A 20,046-nucleotide genomic window follows, 5' to 3' on the forward strand; every position below is an offset into this window, starting at 1 on the left:
GGCACGTCATAAGTTTCGACAAATAGGGGGGTGTTTCTCAAATTTTCACCAATTTTCTTATGGTACTGATTCGTCCAATCGTCCATGGGAGTTATCCATTTAGACCTTTAAAATGACGAAAACGCCCTTCCTGGTTTGATGACACCAAAACCTCTCGTTTCTTCTTCTTGCATGGCTTCTCTGCCTCTTTACACCACACCAAACTCAAATTTCCCTCACTTTAAATCCACTAAAACCAGAGAAATTCTCAATTTCAAAGCAACCCATCTCACTAAACATCGTGAAAATGAGAAAGAATCTCAAATTTCATACAAAACTTACCTACACCACATCTCTTCTCTTTGCAAAGAAAGCCGAATCGAAGAAGCCGTTGAGATTCTCACAGAAATGGACTATAAAAATATCCAAATTGGTCCAGAAATTTATGGAGAAATTCTACAGGGATGCGTGTACGAGCGAGCTCTCTTCACAGGTCAGCAAATTCACGCTCGAATCCTTAAAAACGGGGATTTCTTCTCTAAAAACGAGTACTTAGAAACAAAGTTAGTAATTTTCTACGCAAAATGCCTTATTTCGGATGTTGCGGTTGAGTTGTTTCGAAGACTCCACAAACATAACGTTTTCTCTTGGGCTGCCATTATTGGACTGCTTTGTAGAATGGGTTCTAATAAAGAAGCTTTATTGGGTTTCTGTAAAATGCACGAAAATGGGTTTTTTCCTGATAATTATGTTGTTCCCAATGCGTTAAAAGCTTGTTCTGCACTTCAGTTGATCGAGTTTGGTGAAGGGGTTCATGGGTTTGCTCTAAAGATGGGTTTTGGTGATTGTGTCTTTGTTGCAAGTAGTCTTGTAGATATGTATGGGAAATGTGGAGCCTTAGAGAATGCAAAGAGGGTTTTCGATGAAATTTCTGAGAAAAATTTTGTTACTTGGAATTCAATGATCGTGGGTTACGTCCAAAATGGGATGAATGAGGAAGCAATGGAGGTATTTTACGATATGAGAGTGGAGGGTGTTGAGCCCACTCGTGTCACAGTGGCAAGCTTCCTTTCTGCATCGGCAAATTTAGATGCTCTTGACGAGGGAAGACAAGCTCATGCTCTTGCAGTTTTAAGTGGTTTAGAGTTCGATAAGATATTGGGAAGTTCTCTTATAAATTTCTATTCTAAAGTTGGTTTGATTGAAGATGCTGAACTTGTGTTTAGTAGGATGGTTGAAAGAGATGTGGTGACGTGGAATTTGCTTATTTCTGGTTATGTGCAAGATGGGCAAATTGAGAATGCATTATATGCATGCCGTCGAATGAGATCAAAGAATTTGAGTTTTGACTCCGTGACTCTATCATCGGTATTGTCTGCCTCTGCTTGTACAAGTGACGTAAAGCTTGGTAAAGAGGGTCACGGATATTGCGTTAGGAATAATCTTGACTCTGATGTAGTTGTTGCAACTAGCATTGTAGATATGTATGCAAGATGTGGGAGAATCGATGACGCTAGACAGGTCTTCAATATCGCAACAAAAAGAGATCTCGTGTTGTGGAATACACTAATTGCTGCTTATGCTGAAGTGGGTATGAGCGGTGAGGCCTTGAAATGGTTTTATCAGATGCAGTTAGAGGGTGTGCCTCCAAACGTGGTCTCATGGAATTCAGTGATATTGGGGTTTCTGAGAAATGGGCAGGTTGTTGAGGCTGAAGACATGCTCTCACAAATGCAGGCTACTGGAATCCAGCCTAACCTGATCACTTGGACTACCCTTATATCTGGTATGGCTCAAAATGGACACAACAATGAAGCTATCTTGCTATTCGAAAAAATGCAAGAAGTTGGACTCCAACCCAATACTGTGAGCATCATTGGGGTCCTCTCAGCTTGCACAAATATGGCATCAATACTATACGGGAGAGCCATACATGGGTATGTAACAAGGCATGGACTTATCTCATCTCTTTCCATTGTAACTTCTCTGGTAGACATGTATGCTAAATGTGGAAATATCGGTCTAGCTAAGAACGTGTTTGACATGGTTTTAAACAAGGAATTGCCTATCTACAATGCCATGATCTCTGGTTATGCATTGCATGGTCAAGTTGTAGAAGCTCTTACACTTTTCAAACAGATGCAGACGGAAGGGATGGAACCGGATGGCATCACTTTCACCACTGTCTTATCGGCATGCAGCCATGCTGGATTGATGGTGGAAGGTTTGGAGCTTTTCGCCAATATGGTCTTGTTATATAATGTGAAGCCAAGTATGGAGCATTACGGTTGTGTGGTTAGTCTTCTATCTCGGTGTGGTAGTTTAGAAGAAGCTCTTCAGCTTATTCTTACAATGCCATTTCATCCTGATGCCCATATATTAGGATCATTGCTCGCAGCTTGTAAAGAACACCATGAGATTGAGCTCGGGGAATATTTGTCCCAACACCTGTTCAAAATGGAGCCAGAAAATTCTGGAAATTATGTGGCACTTTCCAATACTTATGCATCTGTAGGAAGGTGGAATGAGGTGATTAAGTTGAGGGATTTAATGAAAGAGAAAGGGCTGAAAAAGAATCCGGGGTGTAGTTGGATTCGAATTGGAACTGAAATCCATGTATTTGTTGCTGGTGATAAATTGCACCCACAATGTGATGAAATTTATGAGACGTTGGCTTGCTTGGAGAAGGAAATGAGATGTGTGGAGTACGAAATCCTCTGTTCTTAACCATTCAATGGTCTTTATATGGAAAAAAGGAAAAATGGTTCATAGAGCCAATTAGAAAATCATTTTCAGAAATTATGGGACTCAGCTGATCGGGTGGTGTTCATAATGGATATGCCTTGCCTTGGTGAGAATTCGAATTCCTAGACTTGAGAGAATAAGAAGGAAAATGTCTTGTAGGTCTATCTTGAGAACACAAAACGAAGTTAAAAATTGGAGTGTTTCATTTGAGAAGACGAAAAGGGATTCAGTGGTCTTGCTCTTTGAGACTAAATGCTACCATCTAGAAACTGATGGATGTGAATTGTGACAACTTTTATGTCCATTTGGATTTTGCATGAGCAAGTATTGGTTGCAATGTACTAATCAAAAAAAGTGTTTTGGCTGTTCTCCAAAATTTGTTATAGCTGATATGAGCGTGTAATCTGTCGAATATGATACAGTCATTGAGCATGTAGTTGATCTGTCACCATGTTCATTTGTCATCGATACTCACTTAATTGAATAAATCAGAGTAACATGTTGGTTTTTGAGCTTCACTCCAAACTTTGTTGATCCATTTCTGTCGGTATGTAGACATCTATTTATAGCTCGTAAATAGATGGACTCGGGCGGGCTGTTTGTGTGAATCAAACTATCTATGGTCCAGGCTGCTAGGGCCATTTATTTTTGGGTGGATTCAGGCCCATCGGAAGGCTCGACCCAGTCCATCTCCCATCCCACTCTCTTTCTCTTTTATTTGATGCCATTACTTCTAGAATGGTTGAGATTTAAGTTCTTAATATTTCCTAGTTTAGATTGAAACAGTTGTTGATCTGCCTTACCTAACAATCTACCTACAACCACCACCCATCGGTAGAAAAAGCTTATAATCCTTGTTTCAAATTTGGAACTTTAAAGGAAAGAAAAGTAGGTTTCTTTAGCTCTACTCTAAAGTTCACTAGATTTACTATGAACCTGATGTTCTGCTGTTTTCATTTTCTTTATGGTGGGTAAGCACTTCAAGAACAAATGGAGATGTTGTATCAAATGGAACACAAACTTGATAGATACTCTAATTATATTTCCTTTAAAACAATGCAATGGTGTCTGTCTATACCCCCCCATAACCCCTTCAATGATTATATAAAAAAAATAATTTTAAATACTAAAAAAAAAAGAACAAAAATACACATTGATCTCTATTAGATAAAACAGTACTTAATAGATTACTCAAAAATATTATCAGTTTAAATTAAGATATTAATTGTTATGTTTGTGCCTTAATTTTGTTGGTGGTACTATTTGGGAAAAATAGACTCAACTTCAAGAGGGGGAATTACGTCTTTTTCATGAGCTATAAATTCATTGTAGGAGCTCTAAGAAATTTTTTTTTTTTTTTTTTTTTTTTTAGGGGTGGGGGGGGGGGTTGAGAAAAAGTAAGACTGTGACCCTATTTTTCACAGAAATAGTGACAGGACCATCATCGCCTGTAAGAGTAGGCAATATTGTCCAATCATGTAAATTCCGTGTTGTATTCTCTTTATTTTGATTTGCATGTTATCATTGATTTTTACACCAATTTTCTATGTTAATTATGTGATCACCTTACCTTATCTCAATCCAACTATATATTAAAGAATATTAAATTAATGGTGCTCTTACTTTTAATTAAGAGTCGTTATTTTCTGATGCCCCTTTTACACATGCCTCGTGACATGGCATAAGTTAGAAATATTAATTAATGGTGCTCTTACTTTTAATTAAGAGTCGTGATTTTCTGATGCCCCTTTTATACATGCCTCGTGACATGGCATAGGTTAGAAATGTCAAAAAGAGAGGTTAGAAGATAATGACATCGATATAAGGACGAAAGAGATGTTATTTAGAGATTGAAAAAAGGTATTTGTGTAAGGTGATGGAAATAAGTCATTCTTAATTCAAATGGATTGGATTCTCAACTCATATAAGTTGAGTGTTAGGTAGGATGAAGGGGTGTGGTATTTAATTAAAAGAATGGATTATATGAGGGATTAAATGATTAGATTTTGAGAGGATGGAGGAGATAGTGACAAATGTCCCAAAGGTGTGGGTGTGTGTTTTAAGTGAGTTGATTGTTTTTTTATGAAATGATGGGGGTAGATTATTACATGAGTGTAGATTGATTTACTTTTTTAGGGTGATGATGAAGTTGGTTAAAAAAATTTGGGAAATAAAAGGGTGGTGATGACAAATATCCCTCTTGATGGCGAAGAGTTCCATGGATTTCATGGGTATGGATATGGGTAAAAGTATGGATTTTAGGTTTAGGGTAAATTGAATTGGGTTTGTGTCTTAACGAGTATTTGAGTCTTACGATTGGCTTGAGTCTAGGATTTGGGTTCGAGTTGGGTTGAATGGGATTAGGGTTAGGTTAGGTTAAGGCATTGGCTAGTAGTGAGCTTAAAATAATTTTTAAAGAGTTGAAAATTAATGGGTTTTAGGTAAGCTTAGGATGTCTCCAAATTTGAAATTTGAATAATGAGAGATGGAGGAGGTGAGGGCTTATGAAGTCTTATTGTGGATCCAAGGGACCTTTAGGGGTTTTAGGATTTTTTAATTTGATCAAAAAGTTGAATTTTGAATATTTGAGAATTTTTAGGTCCATTGACAGATTTAACTAGAAAAATTGATTTTTTTTTTTTAATCATTTTGAATGAGAGCCATTTAAATTGAGGTGTCTATACTATCCCGATAAAAGAATCTATTGTTCTAACACATGCCATGTCAGGGGGCATGTTTTAGAGAGGCAACGTCAAAAAATCGCTGCTCTTTAATTAATGGTGAACTTCCGATAGTTGGAGTCTTGAAAGTTCAACTCTAAATAAGAGTATTTTGCACGAGATTGAAAATTGGTATCTCTTTCATTTTTTTTGTTAGTCTTCTCTAGTATAAAACAACAGTCAAGGGGGTATTGCTACCAATTTAAAAATATAGGGGCCATCTGAAATATGTACGAAAACCAAGAGGGGTAAGTCTAAAGTTATTGCCTAGCATTACTGGAGAGAAATGAGGGTTAGTTAAAAATTGAAGTGTCCATGGTGCGATGGACCACAGAGGATGTATAATTGATGTAAATTGCTAACGTTATAGGGCCCTCTTGGGCTTCACTTTCTGACTATATTTCTCTAGTGTCTCCATCACTTGGAAATTTCTTTTACTCCATGATATTGAGCAACAATATTGAGATTCTCTTCAAATCCAAGATGAAACACATTTTGATGATCAAGCAAGTAATTTCTAAAATATCTGTTTGCACAAATCCCTCGATGATTCCCCATCGTTAATACATAGAATCTCATAAATATATCTTGAGTTGGTATGAAAATGGGATCGATAATAGAATAGAGTTTCTATGTAAATTCAAAAAGTTTGTTTTCCATGACTTTTTGATTGAGTCCTTTTCATATCCAATAGTTTATGACCTATATATCCTTTAACTACCCTATCAATGCAGGTATTTGACATAGATAGAACTACATGATTCCATCGAACTTGGAGATATAGAGATCACCTACAATTATAACTGTAGAGGGTTAATTAGGTAAGGCATTTGGACCTTACACGTGTTCAGATATTAGATTAGTAGGAGATCAGAACTAACAGATTTTCTCCTAAGTGGTACCCAAGATGTCCAACTCATCTAAAGGGTAAAACTCGAATGCCAGCTCTACCTAATATATAAATCGAGCAAGGTAGACTTCTGAGTTGACTCCGAATCAACTCAGATCCCTTAATTTCAAGGAAGGTGCTAGGAATTAAGAAAGTGGATAACAAAATCCGAGAGATCTTTCCTTTCTCAATATCCTCTACTGAAGGTAAGAAATCGCTACTGGAGATCCCCTGAAGATTAGGGATCTCAAGGTGATTCCTTATTTTAAGAGATTTCTCAAAAAGAGCAACAAATAGAGGAGGAGACTCAGAAGGAATGGGTTCAAAAGATCAGATAATCCATTATTGATTAATTAAGAAACTGGTTTTATCATTTGAGAGTTTTTGACAGGTACCACATCGGTATCACCATCATCAATCAGAGGGAGCAAAGGACATAAGACGATCAGAGGGAGCTGAGTTGTATGAGGTAACATGAAATCACCTCTACAATAATCAAAGGTTTAAAATCTCATTTCAATGCAATATTTTATTTTGGAGAAAAGCTAAAATGGCCTCAATTGAAATATTTGAAGATATTCCACAACATTTTGAGACAATATAAAACATTCAATATTCAAGATCAATGTTTCATTTTGATATCAATTGACATAGGGAAGTTGATACGATCCTACTTTGTATCTTGATGATCAAACCACAAAACTAAAAAATATAAAGTGAATAAGATTAGAGATTGATTTGATTAGAGGCTGTTTGGACCTCGACCAATTCGAGATGGTCAATCTCCGTAACCCATCAATCTCCTTAATCCAAAGGGATATTTGATGAACTCTCTCGTTGATTTTCAATTAAGAATACAAAGGGTATTATAGATAAAAACCCTAATCTAACATGATTTTATTCTAAAAACAGCATGATCCAATTTTGATTTTATTCTAAATCTAAATCTGATAAAACCTCTAATGTAGATCATAATCAACTAACAATACTACTATGTGGCAAGATCTATCCTATTATCGTACTCCTTACTCCTATAATCCAGATACGTAACAGAAGTTTTCCAACTCAAACTAATCCTAGTTGAACCAATTCGGTAATTGCAAGAGATGGGAAAAAAAATAAAAAGACAATAATTGCAAAACAGCAAATATAGTTTGAGGTGGTTGTACATGTGGTGGGCTTTGAAGGGAGTAATTCAATTTTTAGATTTAAGCCACTTGATTCAAAGTGGGCCTTAACAAATTGACATTTCTATACATCACAACTTTATACAATCAACCAGAAGACCCAAATGTCCAAGTATCGATTTGTTAGCTTCATGGAGATCTTAATTACTTTGGTTAACAAGAATGTAAGTTGCATCATAAATGAAAATATCCTCAAGTTGCTCATTTCTACTTTGTTGATGATGACCTAATGACCTTTTTTTCCATCCTATATGATTCTACACTCAGAAAACGTATATGTGATTTAGAAAATATTAATTTAGAGTCAAACCAAGTTTTTTTTTCCTGAAAAATCTCCAATTTTTCTAAAAGAAAAGATTTTGTACTTCTCTGATATAGAAAAATCAGCCTTTAGGATCATTTTCAAGTGATTCTGAAACCATTAAAACGTTCGATCTTGTTTTCACACGTTTTTCAAATTAGAGCCAAAAAAATCTATTTTGGCAGAGCTAAACCATGTCTCAACTCACTTAAAAATACTTTTGGAGTTATATACTTCCTAACCAGCATATGATTACAAGATTTCTAATTATAAGTATAATTTATTCAATTAGAATTTTGAATAATTTGAGTTTAAAATTTATGTACTTATACTTTGTCTAAATGAGTCACTATATATTGTTATATATGTTCATTCATAAGTCATAGTTACACTAATAAAAATTACATGTTCCATTTTTTCCAAATCTTTAATTTAAAGATTCTTAAATACTTTTTAAACATTCAAATATAATAAATAATAAGAAAATTTGTAATTAAATATTATTTTAAAATGTAACAATTAAAATTTCTTAATTTTACTATTTTTATGCAAGTGCATGCATATATTGACTTGAACCTAAGGCCTCAAAGTTGCTTTGCAATGTGTGAAACCAAGTAAGTTATGGGTGTAAGCCTTAATAACTATGTCATTTATTAACACTTGATTTTTCAAAGTTCTTAAAGGTTTGGTGTTGCAAAGTATCTTTCAATCTTAGATTGACTTTCTCAATATAATGTGTGAATTCTTTCACTTCAAACAATAATTTGATGTCAATTTGACAAATCATTTTCAGATATAACAACAAATTTTTACATAATACTCACTGCAATTTGACTTAATGGTAATTTGTCGCTTTGGTAACATTATCTTAGAATATAAATAGTAACAATAAATCTTGAGGGATTGGCTCAATGACAAATTTGGACTAATAAACGATTAATGCCCGTAGGTCATAAGTTTGATACCCAGTACAAGCGTTAATTTATCAAGGGCTACCTGCGAGGGCGCACCCTCACTGACTTAGTGTGTGTGATGCGCGGGTATTGCACATGCACCGGGACTAGCCCTTGGACCATACCACAATCCATGAACTGGGCAAAGTTTGGATACGAGCTTGATCCATTGGCTGCGGGGATACCCGATTATAAAAATAATAATAATGTCTAATTAGAATTCATGTCATGAGTTGAAAGGCTTTTACATTAGATTAAAATCATTCAAATTTGGGATTAGCAATATAATGTAAAGATTCATCACATAAATGAAATTATGTTTTAATGAGTCGTGTTGGAGTGACCTTGAAAGTGGATGAAAATCATAGATATTTTTTTTACTTGTATCTCGATGAAAAATATTTATGATTTTCATGTCCTTTTTCACTTTGAGAGGTGGGATACATAAGACTCCAGCATTATTCTTCGTTAAAAACATTCGAATTATGTATTTAAGAAAGTTTAAATTATGTTTTTCTACTTCCAAATAAACAAAAGATATAAAATTCATTTTTATCGATAAAAAAATAAAAATAAACAAAAGATATAATTTTTTTCCACAAAATCAACACCGTTGAATGATGGATGCAAGGAAGTGTAAATGGAGGAGTGAGGATTTGATAACTAAAACAGTGGAACCTGTGATGGTGGAGTGGGCCCTACTTCTGCCGTATACAGGACTTTGACCAGCCTTTTCATGTCAGAGAAAAGAAAAGAAACTTGCCGGCCAGCTGCTAGCCTGTCCACCATTTTCTACCTGCATCCAGCCAAGCTTTTCCTCCCTAATATACCCAAATTGGCCCGCTTTACCATGAACAACGTTACGCCACGTGTCACTCGCGAGGCTAATTTCGGTCTAATCAAACCAAATATATATATATATATGCAGGAAAGTCTAGGTAAATCGAAGAGTAAAATATCATGGTTGCACATGCAGCACAACATGTAGGTCCCACTAGATAATCAACTCTTAAGAGATATATCTGCATACGTGGAACAGCTTCGTAGGTCGCTTGATGTGGGCCAACGACTATATCAGGGCCATCAAAGAAGGAGTTTCAACTATTTCTGTAGTCTTCCAACGAGACACTAGACATGTGATTCTTCCCTTTGAAATTTGGATGGTACTCTCTAAAGTCAGAAAAATTCAAATTAATGACCACCCGCTGATACCATGAATGATCTCCACGTGTATAAATTTGATGCAATCATGAATCCTTCTTCGTTCTGTTGAATATTTGAGTTACCCCTTTTTATTTTCAAATTGATGTTATCTAGATTTTTCTCCTCTGTTTTCTTATTAAAATTATCAAACGTACCCTCACTTTCAATCTCGATCAAAAGGGAAAATATCTAAATTTTTCTCTTATGAATCAACCATCTTCAAACTTTTCAACATATATGATGAATTATTTTTAATCCATTTAAATCTATCTTCAATATTATCTTATACAATTTTTTTTATTATTTATAATCAGGTATCCTTATAGACGGTGGATAGGGCAAAGTCCATAGACCATGGCCTTGTTCAAGAACTAGTCTCGGGACACGTGCAATGCTTGCATATCACACACACACAAGGTAAGTGAGAGTGCGCCCACGCAAGTGGTTCCTAAAAAATTAAATGCCCGTATTGAGTATCAAACTCACAACCCATAGGCATATTAATTGCTTATCGATCCGAAATTATTATTGAGCCATCACTTTGGGATTTATAGAATCCTATATTGCGTAGAGGTTTGAAGGATGAAGTTTTATCTGATTCATCATTTCACGCTATTCAAACCTAATAAACAATTGCTTAATACAACTATAATGTTGAAAAATTCTAAGAGTGGGTATGTAAGTCTTATATGAAGAGGAGTAATCAAAATTTCAAAACAACTCAATCTATCTTTCACTGTTGGGTTTGCAAAAGAGTCGTGATAATCTGACGCCCCCTTTGACTTACACCTCCCTACATTCCCCTCCATCACAGAATCGTAAATCATTTGCCTTGGGAGATTCACAAAAAAAAGATTTGACTAAATTAAAATTCAATAAATCAAAATGGCCGGTATGATTTCACAAAATAATTAATTAATAGATAATTTTCTACCAACTACAAAAGAATAATGTTTTGTGGTCATGAGTTAACAACATGTCATCCATTTGCAAAAATACATCAATGTGAACATTCCAAACATAGATACAACAAAGGCGTGGAGGGATTTTTAAATTGGAAATGTTAAATTACGTATATGTCGCATATGCTTAGAACTAACGATCTGGCCAACAAGTCATGATTTGCACATTCGTTTTAGTCTTCTTTACTTGGCTTCCTACATTCGAAATGTTTTACGGGAGAAAAAAAAGCCATCAAGAAAACAATAATTAAATAAAGACAACTAAATCCATCAATGGTAGTGTCCAATATGATTAAGGAACTACCACCACCCCCCCCAAATAATTCAAACCCTATATAAAAATAAAAGAACAAAGAAAACCAAATTAAAAAAAAAAAAATCACTTTTTGGGCCAATGGGTAGTTCTGACCCTGTTACGCACACTGTGGCGTAAGTTAACAAAACCCACACGACACATCAATCTACGGTGTGACTGCTGCTGGAGGAGTACTTGACTCCAGCGGAGGCGTCTGACCGTCGGATCCTCTCGATGGATCATCAGTTTCAGATCGATTCAAATCCTCTATCATACGCACAACCTCTTGGATTTCTGGCCTTTGATCTGGTACAGTTGAGACACAAGCCATAGCAATCTGAAGCAACTGGACCATTTCCTCTTCAATGTTGTGGTACCTCATCAATTCCACATCAAAAACCTCAGCCGTCCATTCTTCTCTAACCACAGATTGGACCCACCTCGGTAGATCAATCCCTTCCTCTCCCAACGACGCTTGATTCGGTGCTTTACCAGTCAATAGCTCCAACATCAACACACCGAAACTGTACACGTCAGACTTGTACGTCACCTTCCGGGTCTCCACCACCTCCGGCGCACGATAGCCTGCCACGCGGTTCGGTGAAGAGGGTGCACCGAAAAGCGGGTTCAGCCCGAAGTCCGAAACGCATGCGTCGAGATTCGAACCGAGAAGGATGTTAGAGGACTTTATGTTGCCATGGACGATCTTTCCTGACACGTGGAGGTGAGCTAGACCACGTGCAGCACTTAGTGCGATCTTCATCCGGTGGTCCCAGTCCAGCGGTGTACGGCCCGAACCTCTACTACCTATAACCATCACATTACAGACAATTTTACTAAAATGCCCATATGTAATTATTTCCAAACACGAAGGGTATTTTAGACAAGAGGGATCAGAAGCGTGGAGCGTGATGATGAAAGCATGTTGGTGGCGAAGTAGTGAAATATGCAAAGCTGTTTGAGTGTTGACTACAAAGAAAGGAATTTTTTTTTTCTTCTACAAATAAAGACGAATTTCACACGTGCCAAGGGTGCACCTAGCAAATTTTTTATAGAGCTCCTATTGGCACACCCCAAATTACAAATAAAGAAAATAATTTAGTGGCTGATAATAAGTAAAAAAGTTGGGATGCCAATATAAGCTCTCTTTATTTTGGCTAGATTTCTATGTCCGGGATCTAAGATTTTATATGAGCCAAACCTTGATTATAAGCAACTATTGAAATTTGTATGAACGAGTGTGTTATATTGTTGATTTGAGCCAAACTTTCAACTCGTTTGAAGAGTGTTTTTAACCTTTAAATGGGTGTGATAAATAATATAAGAAATTAGGGTGTGATAAATAAAAGTTGGAGTGCCAATAGCATCTCTATATTTTTAATACACTAAAATTAAAAGTAAGACTTTTACTAGTGCCACGCCAATTCCATTGTAAATCACCAAAGAATTGCATACAGTTGGTGTAGCAATAGTAAAACTTGCTGTGGCAATAGTAACTCTCAATAAATAAAAATAAGAAAAACGAAAAAAAGGGAATTTCCATGACTGTAAACAGCTGAAGCTTCTTCACTGTTAAAGAAAATGGGTAAGAAAGAAACACAAAGAAGTCAAAATCAAACCGTGTAGAAGAGCAGATAAGCTTCCAGCCGCCATGAAATCGCAGACAAGTAGCTTCTCATCCTTTGAAAAATAATAAGCCCTCAAAGGAACCACATTTTCGTGCTTAACCTTCCCCAAAACCTCCATCTGCATCTCGAATTCTCTCTTCGCAACGGTCACATCTTTCAATCTCTTAACCACAACTGTAGTTCCATCCTCCAACACGGCTTTATACGAAGTACCCGCACTTCCTTTCCCCAAAACCTCCGCAGAAGCTCTCAATAAATCCTCCAAATCGAAACTATAAACCCCATCATTTAAAAATATCAATTTGTTTCTCTCTGACTCCGCAGACCCACCAACAATTTCGTCTTTCGAAGACGATGTACCAGCCTCTGTAACAACGGATCTTGGAGCTGGTTTTGGAGTCTTTGGGGATTGTTTTTGACGCCGACGCCTTAAACAGAGGATAAGAATCAAAAGCAATAGAAGTAAAAGTACGCCAGACCCAACAGAAATCGCGATAATTGCTGCTTTGGAGAGCTTTTTAGAGCTTTTATGAACTGGATTTTGAGGGGAATTTGATGGAGAAGGGGTTGGAGATGGAGGAAAGAATGAGTTGTTGCAGGGACGTAAAGGCCCCCCACAGAGATCTATATTTCCAGAGAACGAAGAGGCCGGGAATGTCGCAAGGTTTTTGGGGATGGAGCCGTTGAGATTGTTGTTAGAAACATTAAAGCTCTGCAAGGTGCCGACATTAATGCTGGGAAGATTCCCAGAAAACCGATTGTTCTCCAGAAAAAGCCCAGACAAGTGGGTCAGATTGTTGACGGAAAATGGTATATTTCCGGTGAAATTATTGGAAGAAAGGTCTAACCTTGCCAGCCGTGTTAAGCTGGTTATACTCGTTGGGAACTCGCCGGAGAACAAATTATTCTGGAGGTAGAGACTTCGAAGGACCTTTAACTCAGAGAAGTCAGAAGGAATCTCGCCGGAGAGACGGTTCGATCGGAGACTAAGAACACGTAAGTTGGTCAAACGGCCTAGCGTGTTGGGCGGGATCTGACCCACAAGACCAACACCAGGGAGACGGACAGAGTAGACGTAAGACTGATCTCCGCTGCATTGGACTCCTACCCAGTTGCAGGCAGAGTCTGATGAGTTCCATTGTAGACGATTCTCATGAGGGGTTTTGGAGAGGAAATCTAATAGAGCTTGCTTGTCTTGAATTGGCTCCGAGTTGAGTTCACGACTCATTAGAAGAAGAGAGACACAGAAAACAACAAAACCAGAAACAGATAACAATGCCATTTCAAAATGGGTTTTTGAGGAAAAAAGAGATCTAATTTTCTCACATCGTTCGGTGTGGTGGTTTTTTTTGGCGGTTTTGATGGAGATGAAAAGCTGTTTTCCGATCAGAACCCATGAGAGCGAAAGAATCAGATAAAATGTGAGAGAGAGAGAGAGAAAGAGAATCAGATAAAAATAGGCTTGAGAGAGAGAGGTTTAGTAGGCCAGAAGCTACAATAAGTCGTTCTGAAACGTTTCCTTCAATGAAAAATTATTTATTTTTATTTTTTTAAAGAAAAAAAAAAGTATAAAAAGTTTTAGGTAGGAGTAAGTAATTTTTAGATACCCCTCTTGAGTTTTGAAGTATATTCGAGATACCCTCAATTTTAAAATTACTAACATATGACATATCCCTTGACCATGGTCTTCTCATAGAGAATTTTAGAATGACCAAAATATCCTCAACTTCATCTTCTTGTTGTAGAATACGTAAAAGATAGAGAGCTGCTATAGGCACCTCCAACTTTTACTTATCGCACTCCAATTAAATAATAATAAGTTAATGATTGAGAATCAGTAAAAGTTCGGGTGTCAATAGAAACTCTTCTATACTTTGAGTTTAGAATTTTATTATGAGCCTAATCATAATTGTAAACAATTATTAAAACTATTTTAAGGAGTGTCATAATATTTTGTAATGATGAGATTATAATTTGAGTCAAACCTTTGGTAATGTTTGGAGAATGCATTTTAATCTTTATTTGGGGTGTGATAAATAATTAAAGAATTTGGAGTATAATAAGTAAAAGTAGGGGTGCAAATAACAGCTCTCAAAAGATATAAGGAGTTCTTCCAACGGATAGAGCATGAGAATTCACAAATTGAGGGATTTCTCTCGACTTGAAGAACATGAAGACTTCAAAAATTACAAGTCTTAATCCAATTTGTAAAACATGAGATTTCTTGATGGAGACTCTAGTTACGATCGAGGTTCCACCCAACTTGATATAAAGAATGTGAACAATTGCATTGACCAATGGTAGCACAAAGATAAGATAATCTTGAATAATGTCAAAATCTTTTTTTTTTTTTTTTGATAACAAAGGGTATTTGAGTCAGCTTGCGCACACCAGACTAGTCCTTACGCCCCACACCCAGGCCTTGGTTAGCTTCCGAGTGCGAATAATGCCAAATCTTGATTAACCTTGCATTTGTATAAGGCCAAGAAGTTAAAAAACTTGCATCATATTGATAGAGGCTATTTTTATTTCTCTTTTTGTTTCTTAATATGTTTTATAAAATAAATGGTTATAAGATACAAAATCAAAATTTGCAATAATTATCTTGATAATCAATCTAGAAATTTAAAGTTAAAATCGAAAAAGTTATAAATTGCATTTTATGTACTTGAAAAAGAAAGATATTCCTATCATTTCGATGGGACGATCTAACAAGCATCCTAATTATATTGTCGATTTGTCATGATTCTTGGCATAATTAGTGAAAATCTCAAATTACTCATGAATAATATGGGCCACACGAATGAATATATAATATTAAATTTTATATTCTATTCAACAATCCGTCAAAAAAACAAAACAAACAATCAACTTCCTTGCTCTCTTCTTTCCTTGGAATTTATGTCCTTTTGTGTTTGTGTAAATCCCTAATCTTCATTCTTCTTGTTTAGCATTTCAATTGTCAATTTTGCTGGTTGAAATCTAAAAAAAAAAGAAATTTGAAAATATCTCTCTCTCGAATTGTCCAGTTGTGATTTCTCAGTCAAGAAACTCCCTCCTTCAATATAATTTGATTTACATATTATTTATCAAAGAAAAGGTTCAATGGTTGGGCACATCCAAAATCGAATTATTATTTACATATTGATGACACACGTGTTATCATCTTCCAACATAAAGAAGAAAAAGTGTTTTATTGGGCACACCCAAAATCAAATTATTATTTACATTTTTTCGTTAAAATTAAATTATCTCAAAACTATATTATTAAAGCAATTGGTTGCACTAGGGCTTAGGCTTTGTATCTTCTCTCAACTGTCATTTTATAGAGTTAGAGCCCTTTGAGAGCACTTCAACACTCCCAAACTCTAATTAGAAAGTTTGAAATATTTAAAAAAAAAAAAAAGAATTTTTTTATTTTTACCTATTGATAGTAAAAAAATGACAGTTGTCAAATATTTTATTATAACAGGATTTGTGGAGAGTCATTTTGGTTAGTACGGTTGAAATGAAAATCCCTTGAACAGATAAAATTACTTTTCACAATAAGATGCTTAGTAGATATGCCTATTAGCATTGGAGTTTCTCTTATTATAGAGAGAGGGCTTCTCACTTAATTAATATATGGGGGTATTTTTGTCATTAATAATAAATAATGTTTTACAGTACACAGAAACTAGTTGAAACCATTAGAAGATTTTGAAATAGGAGGCTACATGTTAGGGGAGAAAATGTAAATAGTACCTTAGGGTCTGCTAATAATAAAAAAAAAACCTTTAAAAAATTGTGGGGGCAGTTGAGTGCCAACTACTTAAATCATGATGTCTTGCCATATGGTGGAATGATAACATTCATCTTACTATCTTAAATTTTTTCCTCTATTCAATTATTGGATCATCTTCACATACTTTCTATTGAATATTTAGATGCCCCTCTATTTTCTAACATTTCTCCTAAATAAAATGACCTTTAATAATAATAATAATATATTAAAATAGAGGGTTATTATTGTTACTCCAACTTTTACTAACGCCACACCAACGATGTGCACTTCTTTCATAATTTACATAAGAATTGGTATGGCCTTAATAAAAGTTGGTGTGATAATAACAGCTCTTTAAAAGTATCTTTCATCTATATATATTTTTTCAAACTTAAGATTCTGTTTTCAACCTTTAAACCTCAACAACAGGATAAGAATTTTGAGGAGCAGAAGATAATTGGATTTTGGATAGACAAGAGGCTGAAAATAATGAACTAAAGAGAAAGTAGTATAATCTAAAAATAGTTTTTACCTTAACAAAGGATATATTGTGGAAAAGAAGAAAAAATAAAGGATATTGTGGGGAGAAAAATAAACGATGTTGACTACACAATGAAGATGTGGTCATTTATGTCAATTTTAATTAATTAATTTTATTTTTTTTATAGAGAATACTGAGGTCAAGGGAGGTAAGTCATCAATTTGAAACACAAGGGGTATCTCTAATATTTTCCAAAATGTGGAGGGTTATATCTAAAATACCATAAATAATATTGAGGAAACCTGGGGTTGTACTAAGAAATTTTTGGTCCAACTGACCTGATATGGAGCTTTACTCTCAGAATTAGTCTGATTAACGGTTCCCAGACATTGGATTCGGGCGCTTTTCGTTGTGAAATGAGTTTAAAAAGAAAAGAAAAAACATTGTAATTTCTAGGCTTTAAAAAGAAAAAGCATTCTAGCATAATGGTTAAAAATAATTCACTGTGCCCGTTTTTGGTGTGCAAATCTATTTAAGGGTTAAGGGAAGGCAATATTTGCTAGACATACATAGATGACATGGTTTTAAATCTCGTTCAAGGCTGAGTCCAATACGTCTTACTATCGTCCATCAACGAGACGGATAGACATGTCAAACATATCGGATAAGATTTAAAATTGTGATTCATTTGTCTCACTGTTGAACGAGATGACTCAAACGTATTAGAAAATTCGTCCAAGACAACTCGGTCTAGTTCATGGATGAGATGAGAAGTCAAAATGAGTTTTAAAACCATGATTAAATGATCAACACCTCAATTTTTTATAATGATGAAAATTGTTGCTCCAACTTTCGATTTTCCATCTCATCCTCTATATGATTAGATTCTAAAGATGAAGTCAGTATAAATTTTAACAAAATGACATATTCTTATTTTAAAAAAATTACATACATTTTTTTTTTTTTTTCATTTTTTAATATAATATTTTCAGCCCAACTCAATAAGATTGTTCCATAGGTTGATTGCATCTACTATTACTATTATATTTCATAAAATAATTGTGATAAAATAATGTGCTAAAACCTACACGAACTGTACGCAGTTGACGTGGCAAGTGCAAAGAACCGTAGATCTTTTTTCTCTGGGATACACAAGGAAAAAAGATTTCCGATTCTGTGCACTTGCCATGCCAATCATGTACGATTTAGCGTGTCATTTTATCACTAATCTCAATAAAATCCATTAATATCAGCATCTCTCTTTTATGATCAAAATCATGTGATCTATTTACAAGTAACCTACATAAAGATGTTGTCAAATTGTCAAAAAAGGAAAAGAGTATGTATATTAGACGTTTGTGATTTTTCCAGCCAAGGCGAATATTGAGCAAGGAAATTGTCTTCTTAGGTGGGTCCCACTATACCTGTACGGTCCAAACATGATGAACATAATAACAAAGGCGTATACCATAAGCATACATCATACATGAATATGTATATAGCTTATATGGGAAGACAGATAACAATGCTGCTTTAGAGAGAAGCAAAGAATAAAGGTGAAGGTGGTGGGTAGTGGCCTGGTTGGTGGTGGACCCACTTGGGAGCAATGTTCAATTTCGTGGATGGTCAGGATCATACCATCCCAAATAACATTATCAAGACATGGTGGCTCACATGCAGTATGAGAACCCAACAATTATGAGAGATTGATGATGAGAAGTGATATAATAGTGGAAAATATTTTAAAATCTCATTCTCAGCTGAGGCAATCTTTCAATATATAAATATTCCGAAACATTCCCGAAATATTCAAACGTTGTTTAAGGTCAATATTTTATTATGTGGATGAAACATTTTAAAATGGTACAAAACTTTATAAAGTATGGTAATAAATGTACCCCAACCCAACACTAACACTGGATGCAGAGGAGGAAATGGTTTAAAACAGTTCACAAATTGGTTCAGTCAATCACTCGTTTGAGCAGATGATCATCATAACTGTCTTCTGGTGCATTAGTTCTCATCCTCCTAACCAATTAATTAAAGCCTAATGAAATTGACTTCTCCACCGTTGGATGCATCAGCATTCTTGACTGGAAACCACACGTCTCCTCCTTAGGTTCCACCTAAAACTCAAAACTCAAACAAGCGAATACATCTTATAGATACAATCTGCTCATAGTAAGAGTTGTATAGGTTTGATATACTTTTACCTCAGACAAACAATACTACATTCAATGCTGGTCAAAGCATATGGTTGTTTCAGAACAAGCCCTGCCCTCACAACTACTTGATTCATCATGAATATATATATATATGGAAAATGTTTGGAACCCTACTGTTTGTCCTACATGGGTTAAAAGTTTTGGAATGAGCTGATTTTTGGTGAGGATGATCCCTATGGTGAGGAGATCATCCTCACCTAAACTCAGCCCATTCCAAAAACATTTATAGACAATGAAAATAAAAGTAAAACAAGATGAAGGTCGAGATGACCAACCAAAGAGAAAGTAACAAGAAAAGAAAAAGAAATTAGAAGCCTGAAATGTTCCAAACAACTTCCCAACGAACCAAAAAATCTTTAAAAAAGGTCCCTGCTCTTGCACAAAAAGAACAATAACCCCATAATCTCCAAGAATATATCTTGGGTAGATTTTGACTTTCCTTCAAAAGTAATTGCGTTGCTTTCCTTCCAAATGCCCCAAACAATCACGAAAGGGGGGAGACTCCACATTAATCTCTTCGACAATCAAAAGCTATGCCCCAATTGAGCCCATTCAACCAACACACCTCTCACAGAACCTTGAAAACAACACTCCACCCCCAAAACATAGCTAAAAAATTATTCCCCACCTCCTTGGTCACATCGCAATAGACTAGCAAGTGGTTTGGCATCCTCTTCACGCATGCACATACAATAAACATCTGGCTTGGGACATA

At 35.5% G+C, this 20,046-nt stretch overlaps 2 protein-coding genes across 2 annotated transcripts; one reads left to right on the top strand and one right to left on the bottom strand.

Moving 5' to 3' along the window:
• CRR21 (Tetratricopeptide repeat (TPR)-like superfamily protein) lies at window positions 1-3,242 on the top strand. Its single transcript, XM_086454583.1, has one exon. The coding sequence runs from the start codon at window positions 139-141 to the stop codon at window positions 2,704-2,706; it is 2,568 nt and encodes an 855-aa protein (XP_086310709.1). The 5' UTR covers window positions 1-138; the 3' UTR covers window positions 2,707-3,242.
• Window positions 3,243-11,171: 7,929 nt separating this feature from the next.
• On the bottom strand, window positions 11,172-14,285 carry LOC147411966 (Leucine-rich repeat protein kinase family protein). Its single transcript, XM_086454591.1, has 2 exons — window positions 12,854-14,285; window positions 11,172-12,041 (listed from the first exon to the last, which is right to left on the bottom strand). The coding sequence occupies exons 1-2, from the start codon at window positions 14,142-14,144 to the stop codon at window positions 11,401-11,403; spliced, it is 1,932 nt and encodes a 643-aa protein (XP_086310717.1). The 5' UTR covers window positions 14,145-14,285; the 3' UTR covers window positions 11,172-11,400.
• Between the last annotated feature and the right edge of the window lie 5,761 nt (window positions 14,286-20,046).

Source organism: Akebia trifoliata, chromosome 1 (genome assembly GCF_017979445.1).
Source record: "Akebia trifoliata isolate Shusen 1 chromosome 1, ASM1797944v1, whole genome shotgun sequence".
NCBI classification, from domain to species: domain Eukaryota; kingdom Viridiplantae; phylum Streptophyta; class Magnoliopsida; order Ranunculales; family Lardizabalaceae; genus Akebia; species Akebia trifoliata.

Coding starts and splice junctions, on each gene's coding strand:
- LOC147411966 (XM_086454591.1), bottom strand. CDS start 14,144: ATGGCATTGTTATCTGTTTCTGGTTTTGTTGTTTTCTGTGTCTCTCTT. Junction 12,042..12,853: donor CTTATCTGCTCTTCTACACG/GTTTGATTTTGA, acceptor TGATGGTTATAG/GTAGTAGAGGTTCGGGCCGT.
- CRR21 (XM_086454583.1), top strand. CDS start 139: ATGACACCAAAACCTCTCGTTTCTTCTTCTTGCATGGCTTCTCTGCCT.